Genomic DNA, 18,868 nt, shown 5'->3' with positions numbered 1-18,868 from the left:
CGGGAGATGCATAAAAAACTTTCAAAAATTGACCAAACTTGTGTGGAAAATCGGCCGAAAATAGGTGCGCAGACTGTGTAATACATTTTGCTGGTATATCGAAACACACAAATTGGCCGATAACGGAATTGTCCGCTTATATCGCTGTAGAGGCGCAGTTCTGATCGAGCTTGGACAAAAACAACGATTTCGGGAGGAATCCGGGAGAAATTATAAATCCGGGAGAAAATGTTGGGTTTCCGGGAGCCCGGGAGATCGATCAAAAATCCGGGAGACTCCCGGGTGTTCCGGGAGACTTGGGAGCCCTGCAATTATAATTTATCCAGTATCATGTGCTACCATATTATCATTATTTTTCATTTCTTCTTATGATTAAATAATATCACAATACCATCATTATTTATTATGCTTTAAAGTATCGCGTGTGTATACTATGAATTGGAAATTTGTAACTTTGATGGCTTCAAGAAATAAACTTCTCAATTATAAAAATACAGGTGAAGGAGACGGGCCAACATGTGACGAACACCTCAACAAGGGCTAGCTCCTTACAATTGAAATACAAAAATAAAAATATAAAAATAGAAATATGAATTTAAAAATGACAGTATAAACACCAAAACAATAAAATTTGAAAAAAAAGGTGAAAAATGTCACGAAATTAAAGGAATAAGAAAAATCACAAAAAAAAAAAGGATTAGGGAAACAAGAATTACCACAGAGAAAATAAAAATCGTTTAAAATAGAAATTGCCAATGAAAATTTTTACCTTAAATCTATATAGAATTAAAAATTAAAAAATAATAAAGACAATAAACATAATAAAAGTAAATGGCAAAATAAAAATAATAAAACATGAATATATAGCAATTAAAACATTTTGACTGATGAACATAAATCAAAATCAACGAAAAAATTTAAAATAATTTACAATAAAAATTGTCATGGTGGATTAGATTATAATCACAACTAAAATTGATAAAATTAGTAATAAATAAGGTAAAAATAATAAAGACAATAACAATTTTAAAAAGTGACAAAATAAAAATAAATGAAAATACAGCAGAAGAAAAACTTGAATCATTATCACCATAAAAATTCAACAAATAATAATAATAATAATTATTATTATTATTATTATTATTAAAATTGTCATGGTGGATTAGATTATAATCACCACCAAAATTGATAAAATTAGTAATAAACAAGGTAAAAATAATTTTAAAAAGTGACAAAATAATAATAATAAATAAAAATACAGCAGAAGAAAAACATGAATCATTATCACCGTAAAAATTAAACAAATAATAATAATAATAATAAAGAAAATAAAAATAACAAATATGACAAAAAGTTAAAAATGGAATATTAATAATCATCTTTACAACTACAATTACCACAAAAAAATTATTATTACTATTATTATTATTCTTAATAATAATAGTAATAACAACAAAAACAACAACACCCAACAATAATAATTTCAATGCAAAAGAATGCTGAGAGGGGCTGACAATATTTAACATCAAATAAATTAAAAGTGAAGTAATTTTCACTGCTCTCTGATTCTTTGCATTTTTTTTTTTTCATTTTTATTTTATTAACATTCTCTTATCAACAGAAATTCAATGTTTGTTAATATCAAAAAAAAAATATAGTCATTGCATTTGAAAATACAAATATCACAAAATATCATATGATAATAAGTAAATACTACTGTAGATATCACAAAAGAAAAAAGTAGTTTAAAAAACTTCCAATAAAAATTGAATAATAATATAATGATGGTAATAATAAAGTAAGGAAAATAATATTTTATTTGAGTAAATAATAGTTTTGTTGAATAAAAGTAATTCAAGAAATTTCCAATAAAAAATATGGTCACAATGGTATATTTAAACTTTAAAGAACAGTCAAAATTATTTTATAGCTATCTGATATGGTCTTTCAGAAATAACAACCATATATATATTATAAATCCCTTCATGTATTTTTTTTATCAAAATTTTTGAGAAATTATTGAGAAATTAATATTAATTATTGAACTAAATTTTTAAAAAGTTGAATAAGTAGAACAATGCCTTTATGTTTTATGGCCAGACAAACTTAATTTCCACAAGCTGTAGCATGAGGTACTGTAGTCTGGCTAACCATATTTTCGGCAAGTCATGGTAAAATTATGATTGAGAGGTAATTACTGTTTTATTACACAATAATAAACATTAACATAGTTACCAACCTGAGAGATTTGAAATGCGTGACTATACACCAGTTGGTTGGGGGCCGAGCCAACAGGTACGGTCGGGGGTCTAGATCTCAGTCACATAGTCAACTGTTAGTTGTGACAATGAATGCGCAAGACCGCATGCGCCTCAGTGCGTAGGGTTGGCTGGGTTGTTTTGGTCGGGAAAGAGAAATTTTCTCGGTGAATTGATTCTCGAACGAGATAACGAAAGTCTTCTAATGCCTCAAGTTACTGCATGACCGTTTTATATTTATTAAAACCAATTTCTTCTAAGTTTAAATACATTTTCCTCTGAATTTGTGATAAGTCGTTATCACACATAGACTTGTGCTAAATGCGTGACAAATTTATGATCATGCATGTGTTTCTGCAAAATGCGTGTTTTATCCAAAATCACTTTAAAATGCAGGACCGTCCTGCACGATGAGAGATAGTTGGTAACTATGCATTAACATAGTAGTTACCTACTATGTTCTGTTACATCTGATACTTTAAAGAATAATAAATGATTGTTTTTACTAAAAGAAATTTTACTGAAAATTATTGTACATTAGTACATTTGCTTAAAGTATGTAAAATCATGTAAGCATCTTGGAGTCATTATAGATGAAAATATAATAAAAATAATAATATGTCATTCTTATATACTGTAGGTCTTAATGCCTTAACAAAGCCTCTAAGCGCTTCACATTATATATCTTGGAATGCCAATGTTGAAAATTTTCGGAAAAAAAGCTTTAAAAGGTTTATATATGTTAAAAAGATACAAACCATACCTTCCACAATCTATACTAAAAATGGTTTCTAATGCTATAATAATCCCTCACCTTAACTATTGTAATATGTATTGTGTATTGAAACTGTAGCTCAACTGTTGCCAAACAACTACAAACAGTTTGTCTGGTTTGTGGAGCAGCCTGGGACACACCTAGTGCAAATGTACTTAGTAAATTAAACTGGCTTCCCCTTTCAAGTAAACATATTAGTGATTGTAATATTCTTGCTTATGAAATGTAATATTGAAAATGTAATATTCTTGTTTATGGTACCATCTTACTTAATATACTTGTTCTCTTTCAATGATTAAAGCTATGACTTTTGTAAAAGTAAAACAAATGCGTATGTTCCCAAACCAACGACTAATTACAAAAAAGAAGTATTTCGTATTGTGGTGCTATCGAATGGAATAAATTAGGCCCCGATGTACAGTCTTCTTTCAATTTAAGTAATTTCAAGAACCACATTTGTATTATTAGTTAGTAAAAACCAAAGTATATTAGTATGAACATTGTATAAATTGCTAATTTACTGTTTTTAATTATTATCAAATACTAATAAGGTTGTTATTTAAATACTATATAGTTCTTTAATATTAATAGTATGTATATATATATATATATCACTATAAAAATTGGTAAGGCCATTGTATTCTATTTAAGCATTCTTAAATTAAATTTCAAACATAGAATAAAATGGCCTTCTCAATTTTTGGAGTGACATTCATACTGTTTGTACTCCTATATGTTTCTTATTATAACTTCAAGTTAAACTCTGCTGCTCGGTTGCTTGAAAAAGTTTCACACTATCAGCATTTTACACCAACATTAAATAATCTTCATTGGTGTCAAAATACTTATATTCAAATACAAATCTCTCCATGGCATTGCTCCTCCCTATATTAAAAATTTAGTTCATCTTAGGTCTAGTCAATACAGCTAACTCAGGTCTATCACCAGCACATTTGTTCTTCACAATCTACCTAGTCAATTGAAATCTTCCTTTTACTGTGCCATTACTATGGACTTCCCTCCCTTGAATTTCGCAATTCTCCTTCAACATTTTCAAAAGCTGTCTCAAAACATATCTTTTTCAAATTTTTCATTTCATTTCTTCTCTAACCAGCTCATTTTGTATATGCGTTTATTACAATTACATTACATTTATTGAAATATAACTTAATAAATTATATTATACTGTATATACTTAAATGATTACAACCTAATTAGGTTGTATTTATTTTAAGTAAATTTACTATACGATACAACAAACTGATACTGATGCTCTATAGTCAATTGCTTAAAATAAATACAACCTAAATAATTACTACAATATGAGTAGGAATAAATGGTGTGTGATAGCTCTATGCCTTAAAAAATACCTCTATTATGAAATGGTTTATTCCATTATTTGGTATTTATTCTTATTGGCATTTTTTCTGATATATGTAATTTATGACATCATCTTCACAAATTGGGTTCGTAAAATGGAGAGTGCCTAATTGGCATATGTTACTGTATTCCTAATCTTGTAGTAGACCATTTTTCCAAATAATTCACATAGGTTGAGAGAAATATATAATGTATGTAATGTAATGTCCTACTACCCAGCTATATGCCCCCAGCATCAGGCTGAAAGCTGCTGAGCCGCATACTTATAGACAAAATGTTGAGTTTTAAACAACATAAAAAATGATAGCAACCACCAGAATACAGTGACATTTCTTCTGCCAGACTGCATAACACAAAACACATGTATTCATTTTTGGTGACATTTTGAATTCAAAGATTGCATATTTATGTCTGTAAATAATATGTCAATCATAGTTTAATCATATGCCCTTAGCTTATACAGATTATAAACTGAAGTTACATAAAATTATCCATATGTCAAATGTCATTACATTCATCCATATTCATCAATCTTATGATCAGATCATTTTGTTTTGTTTATTTAAATGTTATTTAAATTTACAGTTCATGTTTCTGGAAATTATTGTTTCAAAGGAATTTTTTTTTAATGCAGTAATAGTATACATATAGGTTAGAAGTAAAATTTTAAAAATAAAAATGGACTGTACTGTATGTTAAGTATTCATAATGAGGTGACATATAGAGCAAGCCAAGCATCACTTAGCAATGCACATTTATAAGTATACTTAGATACATGATACAGTTAATGCTATACGCTAGAACCCCAAAGTCAAGTCCAAAAATAGCCTGTCGTCTTGAGAAATGTTTAGTAATTCACTAATAATAAAGTATTCAAACATATTTTAAATTTAAATAGCATAGTGGTTAATGTTCTTGTCTTGCCAATCTCGGGTTTTTCGGGTTAAAATCCTGTATTTCTCATAACTAGAAACTTACTAACACTATTATAATGAGACATGAGACCTTTGCATGTTTATTTGCATCTTGTAATTGGTAACTTGCTCTTGGATGAAATTGAAGTAATAATGATTATGAGGCATTTTGTAGTAGCAGAAAGGTTGTACAATATTTCTCTGCAATCATTTCATGTTTCTATATTTTGAATGTAATTTAAAAATTATCATAAGCTTATATTATTTGATACAATACAGTATCTTTTAATTTTATTTTCATTTTATGTAAGAGGGGAAGGGCAACTCTTTCAAAACATGCGACTCATCCAGTGTAGTTTATTTACTTTATTGCAACATATGTATACATGGATTACATTGGTGAGACTGGTACAAAATTTTGATTCAGAATTAATAATTTGAAACAATTGTTTTGTGATAATCAAGAAGGGTTACCTGTAGCCAAGCATTTTAAACAGACTGGACATTGTATCTATAATCTTCAGTGTGTAATCATTGGCAACAGTTTTTGTTAATTCTTACACAGCAAAAATCACAGAACTAAATCTAATTCTTGAACATAAAACTCATTTTTTGGACTCTATAAGGATCCTGGGATAGTGAGTGACTATCCTTTTTTTTAATCATTAACTAATTAATTTTTAGAATAATCATATGCATGTGATAAACTATTTTGGTTGTATATTATTTAGCAGTTTATTGTGATTTTAATAAATAATAATGTTTTGCACTTGGAAAGTTACGCATTGTGCAAGGTATGTTTTGCATTGTGCGTTCTATTCCCTATGTTTTTTCTGAAACTATTGTCATTTTCATTGCAAAAGACTGCAGGAGCTGTCAAAATATAATTTAATAAATGAAGTTGTACGAGACATGTCCATGTGTGTTTTAAAATATATAAAATATAATACTGTGTAACGGTAACTAATTTAGAAGTACAGCATTAACATTTATTGCTAACAAATAGTCTGACATTCTCAAAAAACAAAAGTTCTTTTCAGAGCTAGCTACATGGTGTACCACAAGCATTTTATATATAATTAATAATTATAATAATAATAATAATTGTAAGAATCATAATAATAATAATAACAATAATAATAATAATAATGCTCGTCTTCTATTTTATTGCAAATATTATAAAATAGTTTTGCCTCTACACACTTTACATGAACAAAAAGAAACATAACCAATACGCTTATCAGTGTTTACAGTTTACCATTGTTTCATAGTTTCTATTATGACAAATGAATCTGTTGAATATAATGATCAAACAGCTGGTGAAGAGCATTGATTATCATGCCAAAAGGGTGTATGCTTAACTTTGCTAAAATCCATCACATCAAGGTCACCAACAATACAATCTATAGATATTGTTTTCTTTAGAAATCAATTTTTTGACGTTAGCTGTCAAATTCTCTTTATATATTGATCTGTATAATCGATAATTACATTTTCCTTCATATTACTCATTCGTGGTACTCGTATTCTTTTAAATAGATTTATCTATGAAAATCTACCCTTATAAATATGTATTGACTGCTGATGCATATTTAAGATTAAATAATAAAATGATAAACAGTGTTGATAATACTTTTGAGTATAAGCTCCAGATAAGCAAGAGGGTAAACATTAGTAATACATCTTTAATCCATCATCTGAACCTAGATCAAATTTGATATTTTAGGTATTTTGTGATACCAGTAGTCTTGATGTACAAAGTGATATTACATATCACTTGTTTTGATGTGAGGTCCAATCAAATATTCGGTGCTAATTAATGACGTTGATGCATTGAAGTAGCTTGTTGATTCATGGGAGTGACATCAGAAGGATGAGGCAGCCAATTCGTTGATTTATGTTCTATTCACAGTGTTACCCTGCACTTCAATGATGCTAATAATAATGACATTTCATATCAGGGAAGTAGATTAAAACACCTACATCTTACAGCTTATATTCACACAGAACCCATTACCTTGTATGTGTTAAGTTACTCGCTTCTAAGGAATATAAAAGACAGCGTTATTGTTGGTATATTTATCTTCATTATATTTAATTATATTTATAAGTACAAGAACTTTGGTTTTTGCAATACAGTGCTTTTTTGACCACAATATTATGGATTGGCAATCAAAACAACATTATGTGGATATGCAAACTATTATTTTTTTTTATTTTTGATCCGATGACCTCGTTGGGGCGTCTGACGACATCCCACCGAGTTGGCGCCAAAACTGATGTGGTGCACAGGGTAAAATATATGCTCAAATCAAAATTGGCTTTGGTGTCGATTGCTTCATCTTTTACCAATTCTCCACATTCTCTGTGAAATCGCAAGGAACTAAGAATTTCCCGGAAAATGGCCCATCTCCTGTAAATTCATTATATCTACTTGTTTTTATTACTGCATTATCAGTTGACTGCTGGAAGTCAGCTGGTTGATAGGTATCACCCACCAGTCTCTACTGTAATGGCTGGAATGCTCATTGAGCAATTACTGTACAGCAAAAAATGAAGCCACGAATGCTACCATATGCATTTTTGACTTTTTGAACAATCAAGCCATTATAGTAGAGATCACTGGTATCACCATACACAACAAAATAAAGTTAGATGTGTTAAGAAAGCTCATCCAACAGATTTCACAGAAGTGGCTTCCTTCAACTTCGGACCCCTGCCTCAAATCAGCTCCCAGGCTGTAACTATTAGTAATTCATTGTTCATATCTGTTTCAACTTAGGTGTAGATGATCAGAATGGAGTAGACGAAGGGGAAGAGACAACATTGGGTAACTCTCTCAGTATGTCAAACAAAACTAATACAATATCTCCACAGCCAAAAGAAAAAAGGAAGTTTTTTAAGAAGGTATGTTCATTATTATTCATTATATTTCATCTTTAATTACATTCAAAATTAATGTTACATGGTAATTTATTTAACATTAATTGTTCCATGTTATATTTGGAACCCTATTGGGCAGAGGAACAAACTGCACATACTGTAGTTTTATATATACACATAGAAGCATCATCTAGAACCCTGGTTCTTAATTTCTTTGTAGGGCCAAATATTTTTGAGAAGATCTCGTTGGCCAAATGGATTCCACGGCTATCTGAGGCAATATATATTAATATAGTATGATATAAATGACATTTAGTCATGCAAACATGTCACTTCAGTTATATGAAGACACAGGCTTTGAAGATTGAAGCAAAATATTTTGAACAAAAAGACTGTAATCTTTTATCATAGCACATTATTTTTTATATTTACATAAAATAAACAAACACAAACAAACCATCATTGCTTGCTTAAATCATCACCAAATATGCTTTATTGAGTGTCCAAGTCCCAACAAAAATAAAACATCCTGTTTAATGGGAAAAGTCCATAACAGTTCATAACCATAACCATAAAATACAAAATTATAACATAATGAGGCTAAAACTGAAATACTAAATATGTTGTCAATGTTTTAAAATAATCAATGTCAGTGATAGAGGCCTTAGCAATTGCAGTAATCTTGTGTCAGTGTCAAAGATATTCGCATTAAGTCTCTGAGATGCTCATTTGTAAGTTGATTTCTGTATTTGTTTTTTATAAAAGTCATATTTAAAAAGCCGCTTTCACGTGTATACTACCAAACATGATTAAGATGGTGATGCCTAGCTTCTTCAACACAGGCCTTGCATTAGTAGCAATGTCCATGCACCAAAATTATCCCTCCCCTAATCGTGATATTCTCCATTATTTATGCAACTGCCATGCTTAACTCTGCCACATTCTACCATTCAAAATTTCTCTTGGCAATTCATGCAAATGCTAATTGGCTATGAATGTGCCATGGATGCAAATCTCATCATCGACGACAAATCCGTCAAATCGTGACGCAAAGTTAGATCAAACCCTCCATTAATTCAGTGTGGTTATCACAAGTACCCATCTATGTAAGTATTGAAAAGAACATCCACTCTGCACTTTCCGAGTCCTCTGTATACAATTCCAATCTGCCATGAAATCCATTTACAGCCGATACAATACCAAATCGATTATAGTGTGATCACGTCCATAAGAAATGCTATCACTTTGATATTTTCTGGGTTTCTCAGATACTGTTTAAATTCTGTTGCCTTTGCCAAGTTGACATCTGCCAGAAATTGAATAATCTCATTTCGTATGGCCAAAAAAACGTGCACATTTTTGTATAGAAGATCATCGTATTGAAGCATCGACTTGTAGAAATGTTTTCATATTGCTGTCTTAACGCAGCCCTAGGTTGGCCCTACTCAAACACAGTTTTTTTATCAAGGCATAGTAACCATGTTCACATGTGCAATCATTTCTTGGATCAGATAAGGTGACTATCATCGTCATTGACTTATCAACCTTCAGACCACCTATTAAGAACCAGGGATCTAGAAGAACTTGAATAGTTTACAATGATGCATTCTATTTACATCTAACAATAAGAAAACGGTAGCACTTTTTTTTTTTCTATTTACATCTGTTAATAATTTCATGCTGGCTCCCATTTGCTTAGAAATGGAAATAATTTATTTTTTTTTTTTATGTTTTTTATTATATTTTATTATTATGTATTAATTTTTGAGAATGTAATTAGTGTTATATTTTTAGATCTATAATGAAATTCAAATTAAATAGAAATGTTTGCATTTTTCTTTAATTTGTAGGCAGAGAACGTTCCTCCCTATGAAGTGGTACCTTCCATGAGGCCGCTGGTGTTAGTGGGACCATCACTGAAGGGATATGAAGTGACTGACATGATGCAAAAGGCACTTTTTGATTATCTGAAGCGCAAATTTGAAGGAAGGTATGTGTTTTAGTTTTCAATCATATTTATATACCTTGCGAACTTTGGATGGGCTACTTTTCGAGATGGGCTTCTTTTCGAGACTACTTTTGCAATGTAAAGAGGGGGGCTTCTTTTCAAAAAGAATGCTGTAAATTTTGTGAATTTGTACAATTAAACAATAAATAAGGTCATTGTGACATCAATCTGTATTATGGAGTGTATTTAACTGGAAGTAAATCACCTGAACTAATGTATAAACCAAGCTTGTTTTTAATTTATTTTGTTTTCTGAAATTCATGCACACTGTGCATCTCGAAAAGATCTTGAAAAGAAGCCCATGGCTTCTTTTCGAGGCTAATTTTGCAAACTAAAGAGGGGGCTTCAATTTGAGATAGGCTTCATCTCGAGATTAAGGCCACTGTGCTTCAATTTGTATTGTGGTAATTAATATGCATTATTTGTGTATGGTATGCATTGTTACATATGTAACAATGTCTTTTGGGTGTATAAAGCCCTGAAAACTCCACCAATCTAAATTTTATTTATCTTCATCATTATATTCATAACTGTGACAAAGGTAGTCTAACACTAGAAAGTTAATTGTACCATAGTTCCGCATATTTCTCCTTTCTTGAAGAAAATATATTGTTTTTCATGCTAACAGTGTCATCATCTTAAAATTCCATAAACTTCATCAAATATTATATTCAGGTGAAACAAGCGAGTAGGTCCTATCCATTGGCTAGTATAAATAAATACAGTATGGTACAATTATTTTTTACTGAAAATATCATATATTTAATTATCTGCTTTGACCATTTGGCCTAGTGTAGAAAGCCCAAACAGTCTAGGTTTTGGCCAGGTTATAATTTACCTGTATGTTATATACAACAATTGTCCTTCAGTGAAAGGAGCAATTTTATTTAATATGCAACAAATGAAATGAGGATAGTCCAGGTTAAAATATATCCGCCGCGCCACATTAGGCGTAGAAATTAAGACCTTGATAATTTATACAACACAAGTATTTACAATTTTTCTAGAGAGTTTTCCGTGCAAATTTGATTAAATTATGTATCCCCGCAAATAAAAATACATTTAATGTGGCATTGATTGATTACAATCTGCCGGCGTATGATACGGTCGCCCAAATAATGTGGTAAAACTCCTGGTTACATGGTTACAGCAGCGTGCAAAATCTCAGTGGCCAAGAACTGGGTGATCGTAGGAATCAATCATGCCTGGGAATTTTTTACTTGCAATCGTTGTCTTGATGACGGCTTCTAAACACAATAAGAAAACGCAATTCCTTATTGAAAGGGGGATAGCGGCTCCAATGTAAATTAATGTTAAAATATTTGTTAGATATTTTACATAAGTATTTATTAATTTTGTTATGTATTTATTTACAAATGGCTGAAATACTCATGAATATTATGCTAGTAAAATTGAATGATTATAGAAATAAAAAATAAATATGCAATAACATACTTTACTTTTATGTTTGACATGTTTTTCATGATTATTGCACAATAATATTGGTACAAGTAAAATTGTCTTCAGGACAAGTGAGTTATTCAAAAAGTACTTATCTTGAGACAAGTATAAAAATATGAAATTTACTTATGCCTCTTATACTTCCAATATTTTTTTATTTTTACACTATTTTTAGGCTTATACTGTCCATAAGATAATAAATATTTGAGAAAAACTTGTGTCCCCATCAGGATTCAAACCTAAGACCTTCCAATTACCATTCGGATACTCAACCAACTGAGCTATGAGGGCAAGTTGTATTCACCCTTACATTTTCCTATTAATAATAATAATTCTTTATTTGTCTTCGTATATGTATGCCTACACACTGGGAAATTCGGGCTGGGTCCCCGGAGACCCGCGGCTGCCATAGCTCGGCGCCAACTACCCCACTTACTCTACAACATAAAACGGATACAGACTGATACATACATGGTCCTTAACTCGCCTAACTCTCCCGAGAGGGTTATTCGAGGAGCTGAGCGTTTTTGTTATTATAAAAGACTCGAATACTTGATGCAGAGCCGGGTATCGAACCCGGGCCATGGCATGAAACAGGCAGGAACGATACCAATTAGCCAAATGCTTAGGACACGTTTTTTTCTCAAGGTATTGCGTAATATGCAATGAACTAGTAACTCACATAAAAGTAAATTTAGTATGGCATTATGAGCTTCAAAATTCTATTATAGTCTATTAATTTGGACTGTCATGCCCAAGGGCGGTTAGGTGTAAGGTAGTTAGCAATATATAACGCTGAGTTGAAGTAGGACTTAAGGGCCCCTCAGGATTGCACACTCATTCCCCACTCATCCAACATACCATCAAACTTTGGCAGTAGATTGATGGGAGGGTATGGTTTGATGAAAAGACAACTTATAACATAGGGTTGCAAGCTAACCATTAACCTATTGTCCTTCATAAAGATTAAAGCTTGAATTTTAAAGTGAAATTTGGCTGGACCTACGATTTTGAATGGTCAATAACTGTAATTCTTTATGTAAAATTATGGCATTTCGACTTCAGATGATTGCAGTTAGCAGCAACCGAATTGATCATTGGAACCAAAGAAACCATGGTCCACATGCCCAATGTTGTGGCATTTGTTGAAATGATATAATTCTGAATCTTAATACAGGGTATTGTCACTGACTTGTCAAGGCTCTTCACTGAGTTGATCGCACATGATAAATTCTATTTTTGTAGTTGAGTACTTAAGAATGCTACTCTCATTTCCTCAAGTGAGCAATGAGCCTGACAAATGTACATAAATACACACAAACGTACATAAATACATACACATACATACATATATATACATACACATATATGCATACATACACACACACACACACACACACATATATATACAAACATACACACATATACATACACACACAAATACAAACTCAATACAGGGTATTGTCACTGACTTGTCAAGGCTCTTCACTGAGTTGATCGCACATGATAAATTCTATTTTTGTAGTTGAGTACTTAAGAATGCTACTCTCATTTCCTCAAGTGAGCAATGAGCCTGACTAAAGCAGCATCGAAGCAATCCATTCTGTGAGATCAAGAACTTGTAATTAACATCTATGATAATTATACCGTGTTGCATGTGCATTTCATTGGACTGCGTCACACCTATAATCACTACTAAGAAAAATTAGTTCAAAATATAGGAATTTATAACGTGCTTTGTGGTTCGATGATTTTTTTGTCTTTTATTCTTTATATTTTTGTTCAGTGCTATTGAAAAAGGTTTATTATTATAATTATTATCATCACCATTAACATAATTGTTGAAATTCACAATCGTCATCATCAATATCATCTTTGCCAAGGTTAAATTATATTTTTATTTATTATTATTGTTATTATTACTATTATTATTATTATTATTATTGTCCTTTATTCATTTGTTATTTCAAAGTTATTTCAAATATCACCCTGTGTTACTAGTAAAGATTGCATCACACAGCTGAACGTTAGATAATCATGGCACCTGTTACCACCCATCAATTCATTACTGACTTAGTGGGCCTATCTCTTTCAATATTTCATTTCTATAATTTGAACACATGTGGTCAAATTGATTATTTCATTCTTGTTGAGATTGCTTCTTTTTTGCATCATTCCATGTTTCATTCATATACAATTCAAATGTATAGTCATTTCACATTCCACTAAATATAGAGCTCAATATTTTGGATCCTTGCTAAATATTTGGACAGTGTTACAGTCTTCTGCGATATTCTTTTCTTTTATGGAAACTAATCTTACACAGATAGGTATTCACACGGATGCAATATTTGGAGAGACATGTGAACTGGCTGAAGTATGAATTGAGCATAAGAGAATGAGATGAATTTTATAGATTTTTAATATAATGAAATAATATAGCTGAGAAGTTAATAATACTAATAATAATCATGAAAAAATGTTTGTGACGATTTACCGTGTGGTCGCATGCACAGTTCTGGAAGAAATATATCGTAGCACCATTCATTTAAATGTCTTACCATTATTGGCATATTTTGAGTTTATGTTTATGTCTATTAAAATATCATGAAAAACAATTTTACGAATCTACAAAATATTGGTCACACTACAAAAGCCACACATGTGAGAATTCATTATTTAAATTACGTTAGTACAGTACAGTTAAAGGAGCAGAGTATTCAGTATGTACAGTAGTAGGTCAGTGGAACATACCACTTCAGTGAGTGCTGTTGACACAAGCGCTTACTGTATATGTTCACTAAATATAATGGAATATTAAAAATATATTATAAAGTGACCATGTTAATCACTAAAATAAGTCAATATGTGACAAATAAGGAATGTCTACATCCATCACAACATTTAAGCATGTATTGTATAATCCATTTTTACCATATTCTTAATACCAGTATCTTACCTGCTTTAACATTATAAAATTCTAAAATTATAGTTAAAGACGTAGCAGTATAGAATATTGTGTTATATATTTATGCATTAACATCCCCTATGCATCTTTAACGGATGCATAGGGGATGATGTTCATCAACATCCGGACCCCCCTCCCCATCACCCTTAACAGAGTGCTTTTTAGCTGGCAAAAAAATGTACAGATATTGGGTGTATGTATGGGGTTGTGGGTCCTAATGAGAATAATTTTGTTGAGAAGTTAATAATTTTCTTGGTAAGTGCTTATTTTTTTTATTTTTTTTTTATTTCTTTACTCTTTACACTAGGAAAACCTGTTCAGTAGCATATCTATTGTTCTCCCACAGTAAAAAAGTCAGCAATAACATTCACAATTCATAAAAATGAGCAACATACATAAACCAGAAAAAATACATTAACATCCAGATCATAAAATTTTTTAAATTGTTAAAATAATATGAGAATATTACAAACATAATACAACAGCAAAAATGGCTAGTTATTAAAATTATTATTATTATTATTATTATTATTATTATTATTATTATTACCAGTATTACCATTATTATTACTATTATTATTAGAATTGAACGTTCTGATGCCCCTGTAGGCAAACCTCCTCCTCCTAGATTCGGTCCGACATTTGGGCAATGACAAATGTCCCGAAGAGCTGGCCCTAGTCCGATGGTTGTGAAGTCTACCTACAGGGGTAAAGATATTATCAAAATATGTTGAACTCTACCACTCGGACATTTTCGGACAATTCATGTTGATCTCTTCTATCCAGCAGTAAAGAACAGCCGAGTTGCTGATGTAGAGAAAAAATATTTGTTCGGATTTTAGCCCTAAGAATAGCTCGTGCAGCCCTATTTTACGTTCTCTGCATTCTGTCAGAGAGCCCTTTCCCACAACTACTCCAAACAATATCACAATAGTCAAAAAGAGGGAGAATAAAACCTTTGTAAATTAAATTAAGAATATTGTTATCAAGATAAGGACGTATCCAACATAGTAAATAAATTCTTTGATTAATTTTATTGATAGTCTTATCAACATGAATTGTCCATGATAACTGAGGGTCAAGCCAGACACCAAGATATTTTATACAGTTAACTGTCTGAATGACAGAGTTACCTATGTGAATTTCAAGTTTGTCTGTTCCTTTGAATTTCCTAGAGGATCCAAATAAGATTGCTTTAGTTTTGCTTAGATTTAAAGTGAGTTTGTTTTTGGTTAACCAATTAGCAACATTATGTAGGTCATGAAAAAGAGTGTTCTGAATGTCAATTACATTTTTAGATGAAAAAAATAAAGTAGTGTCATTAGCTTATACTGAAACTTTGCACTGTGTGATATAATTAGGAAGGTCATTGATAAAAATAATAAATAGGAGGGGCCCTAGGTTGGATCCTTGAATAACTCCATAATGAATGGGAGCAAAATCAGGGAGAGTACCCTTTATACAGGTCGCTTGTTGATGGTTATCAAGGTAAGAGGCAAAACCATTTTCGCTTGTGACAAGAAATTCCAAAAGTCAGTTTGTTGATAAGGGTTCGGTGATAAACTGAGTCAAAAGCTTTTTTTAGATGGAGAAAAACTCCACCTGTGAGTTGGCTTTTATCCATGTTATCAAGAATATAGTCTGAAACTTCAAAGAGGGCAGTGGATGTACTATGAAGTGGACGAAAACCCGATTGATGAGGGCAGATTAAATTTGTTTTTAGTTAGGTAAGAGTAGAGTTGGTCATGTACACAGTGTTCAAATATTTTCATTAAAACTGGGGTCTAATGTACACCTTTGGCTTATGTGCACTTTAAAACCCATTTTTCTTTCAGAAAAGTAGGGCTTGCTCTGATACTTGCTCTGCAAAAGTAGTCACCAACCATGTCCATACACAATTCATTACAATGATGCTGTGAGCTATGCGATATTCTCCTACATATTAATTTACCTGTTAGTCTTATGTACAACATGGTCCATGAATGTTCAAGAACAATACACTCTTTTTATGCAAAGAATTGTCTCCATGTATATTGAACTGCCAAATTCCCAACTGCACTGCAGCAGCTGTAAATTTTCGATGACATGCCAGAATTTTCTAATTTCTCAACTAGGCAAATGAGTTACTTTACTATATTAAAGATGTTTGTTTCTTTTCTTTTAGAATATGTATAACTAATGTGAAAGCTGACATAGCCTTGGCCAAGCGGCAGATAATGAACCCTAAGACGAAACACACCCTGCCAACCAGAACTTCCAGCACAGTAGGTAAGTCAACACAAACTCTCAGTGCCAGATATTAGTTCAGTAACAAAATAAACAATATGTATTGATGTGTAGATATCCATATTACCCTTGGTCTCATTCTGATCAAAAAACAGTAAGCATCGGTATGCAATGTAATATTCCAATATAATCAGCAGTGAATTACAAGGGCGGAACATTTATGTTTAAAAATTTAGAGCAATGAAAAAGAAAGGCTTTCTTAATTGCAACTATTATAATGCATGGATACATTCTTGTCTACTTATCGCTGTCTTTTGATTATCATATCTTAGTGAGTACAGGTATTTTGCAGTATTGCCAGTCTCTATTTTACATGCATGTTTTACATCCTAACTGCAAAGGGATGTATTCTGAAGTGATGCTTTAATAGATCTACTTTGAGACTGCCAAAAGCAGGTTATTCCAAACATGTAAATCTTTTTAAAAAAATGTGAAATATAATTATTTCTCTTATTGTATCACTCTATTGTAATATATCTGAGTGACTATAATTAAGTATATTAACATTTACCTTTTTTAGGAATGCCTTTAAATCTCTTTTTTGGAATTCTCAATAATTGCAATTATGAAACGAAAGTCATTTTCAAATGGCTACGAAATTATAAACATATAATTAATTTTCAAACTATATGATATATATTTATTTGACTATTACTATATAATTATAAATAACTTAAATAATCATTTGAATTATATATTTTTTTTATCATATCTATTTTATTAAACAAAGCACTGTAAAATATTAGTACAATAACAAGTAGATTTTTACAATACACTAGCTTTCAAGCACATTCTTTTATTAAAGTATGTATTTATATTATAGAAGCCTTTCCTAGCCAATTTGCAGTTAAGTTTGTTGTATAATGCCCAATTCATAGTAGAGAAAATTAACAAGTTGTTTTACAAGTTGTAACAATCTTGTGCACCTGAGATATTACTTTTCATATCAAACCATGTTATACTGTAAGTACTCGAAGCAAGTACATCTTTGCCTAGGCAAATTGGTATTAAAAGTAATTTGATTAACTTCTGTCCATTCTTCTGAGATACTATGCTTTTGCATAACATTTCACTTATTTACAGTGTGTTGTAGTTTACAGTGAAATTAAGAAGCGTTTATTTGAGTATATGTAAACTATTGAAATTGAAATGGTGGACAGGGGTAGCATAAGCAAAGTACATAGCTCAGATAAGCCAGCCACCCCTTAAAAAAATAAGAAATATAACTTTTGTTCATTTTGTATTTTTCTTTTAAAAAATCTCAATCCTAAATAAAGATAAGATAAAGATTTTATAAGATAAAAAGACATGGAATATAGACCATTTCCAAACAGTTAATATGAAAAATCTTAAATGTTTTGGATTTTTTATAATTATTCTTAAAAAGGCAATGGTATCATTACATCTTTTGTCTCATATGTACACTGTGCATTTCTAACTTGAGATTCAAACCCCATATCCATTGTTTCTTATAGCCTAAATATTAAGTTATTATGATGCTATGCTGTCATTCCCACTGAGGAACACCATTGAAATATGCTCATTTCACAAGCTGCTTAAATGTCATTCTTATGTCAAAGGTCACACTTGCCTTCATTATTAATGGACTAGAATAGCAATGAAGGAAAAAAAATCAAAATATCACAGGGTTAAATAAGCTTCTTATAAAACAATTCTGTAGATTGTGGGAGGTGGAATACTTGTATTTGACGATAAGTAATTTTACTTTCATAATTTTTTGGGAATAAAATACACAACTTTGTGCAAACAGCAATTATGAACAATATGTAATTACTGAAAGCAGAAGCTTTAGATGCAAGATCCTATTAGAGAAAAATAAATAATAAAATACATTAATTAGTAAAACATTTACAATGCATATATATACATGTCCTTATTTAAACACTGTATATGTACCTTTGATGCTTTATATTA

General features: G+C 30.9%; 1 protein-coding gene across 2 annotated transcripts in view; it reads left to right on the top strand.

The window, feature by feature from the left end:
- The window catches only part of LOC117124304 (voltage-dependent L-type calcium channel subunit beta-3-like), a 103,000-nt gene that overhangs the window by 71,952 nt on the left and 12,180 nt on the right, over nucleotides 1–18,868 (top strand). For both annotated transcript variants that reach the window (XM_033270492.1, XM_033270491.1), the window contains exons 7-9: nucleotides 8,110–8,234; nucleotides 10,061–10,200; nucleotides 16,812–16,915. In XM_033270492.1, the coding sequence (XP_033126383.1) occupies nucleotides 8,110–8,234; nucleotides 10,061–10,200; nucleotides 16,812–16,915 (369 nt within the window). The remainder of the gene's footprint in view (nucleotides 1–8,109; nucleotides 8,235–10,060; nucleotides 10,201–16,811; nucleotides 16,916–18,868) is intronic.

Source organism: Anneissia japonica, unplaced genomic scaffold (genome assembly GCF_011630105.1).
Source record: "Anneissia japonica isolate Jap-2015-1 unplaced genomic scaffold, ASM1163010v1 scaffold288012_len1326614_cov192, whole genome shotgun sequence".
In the NCBI taxonomy this organism is placed as follows: domain Eukaryota; kingdom Metazoa; phylum Echinodermata; class Crinoidea; order Comatulida; family Comatulidae; genus Anneissia; species Anneissia japonica.
This window is presented reverse-complemented; position numbering and strand designations above follow the sequence as displayed.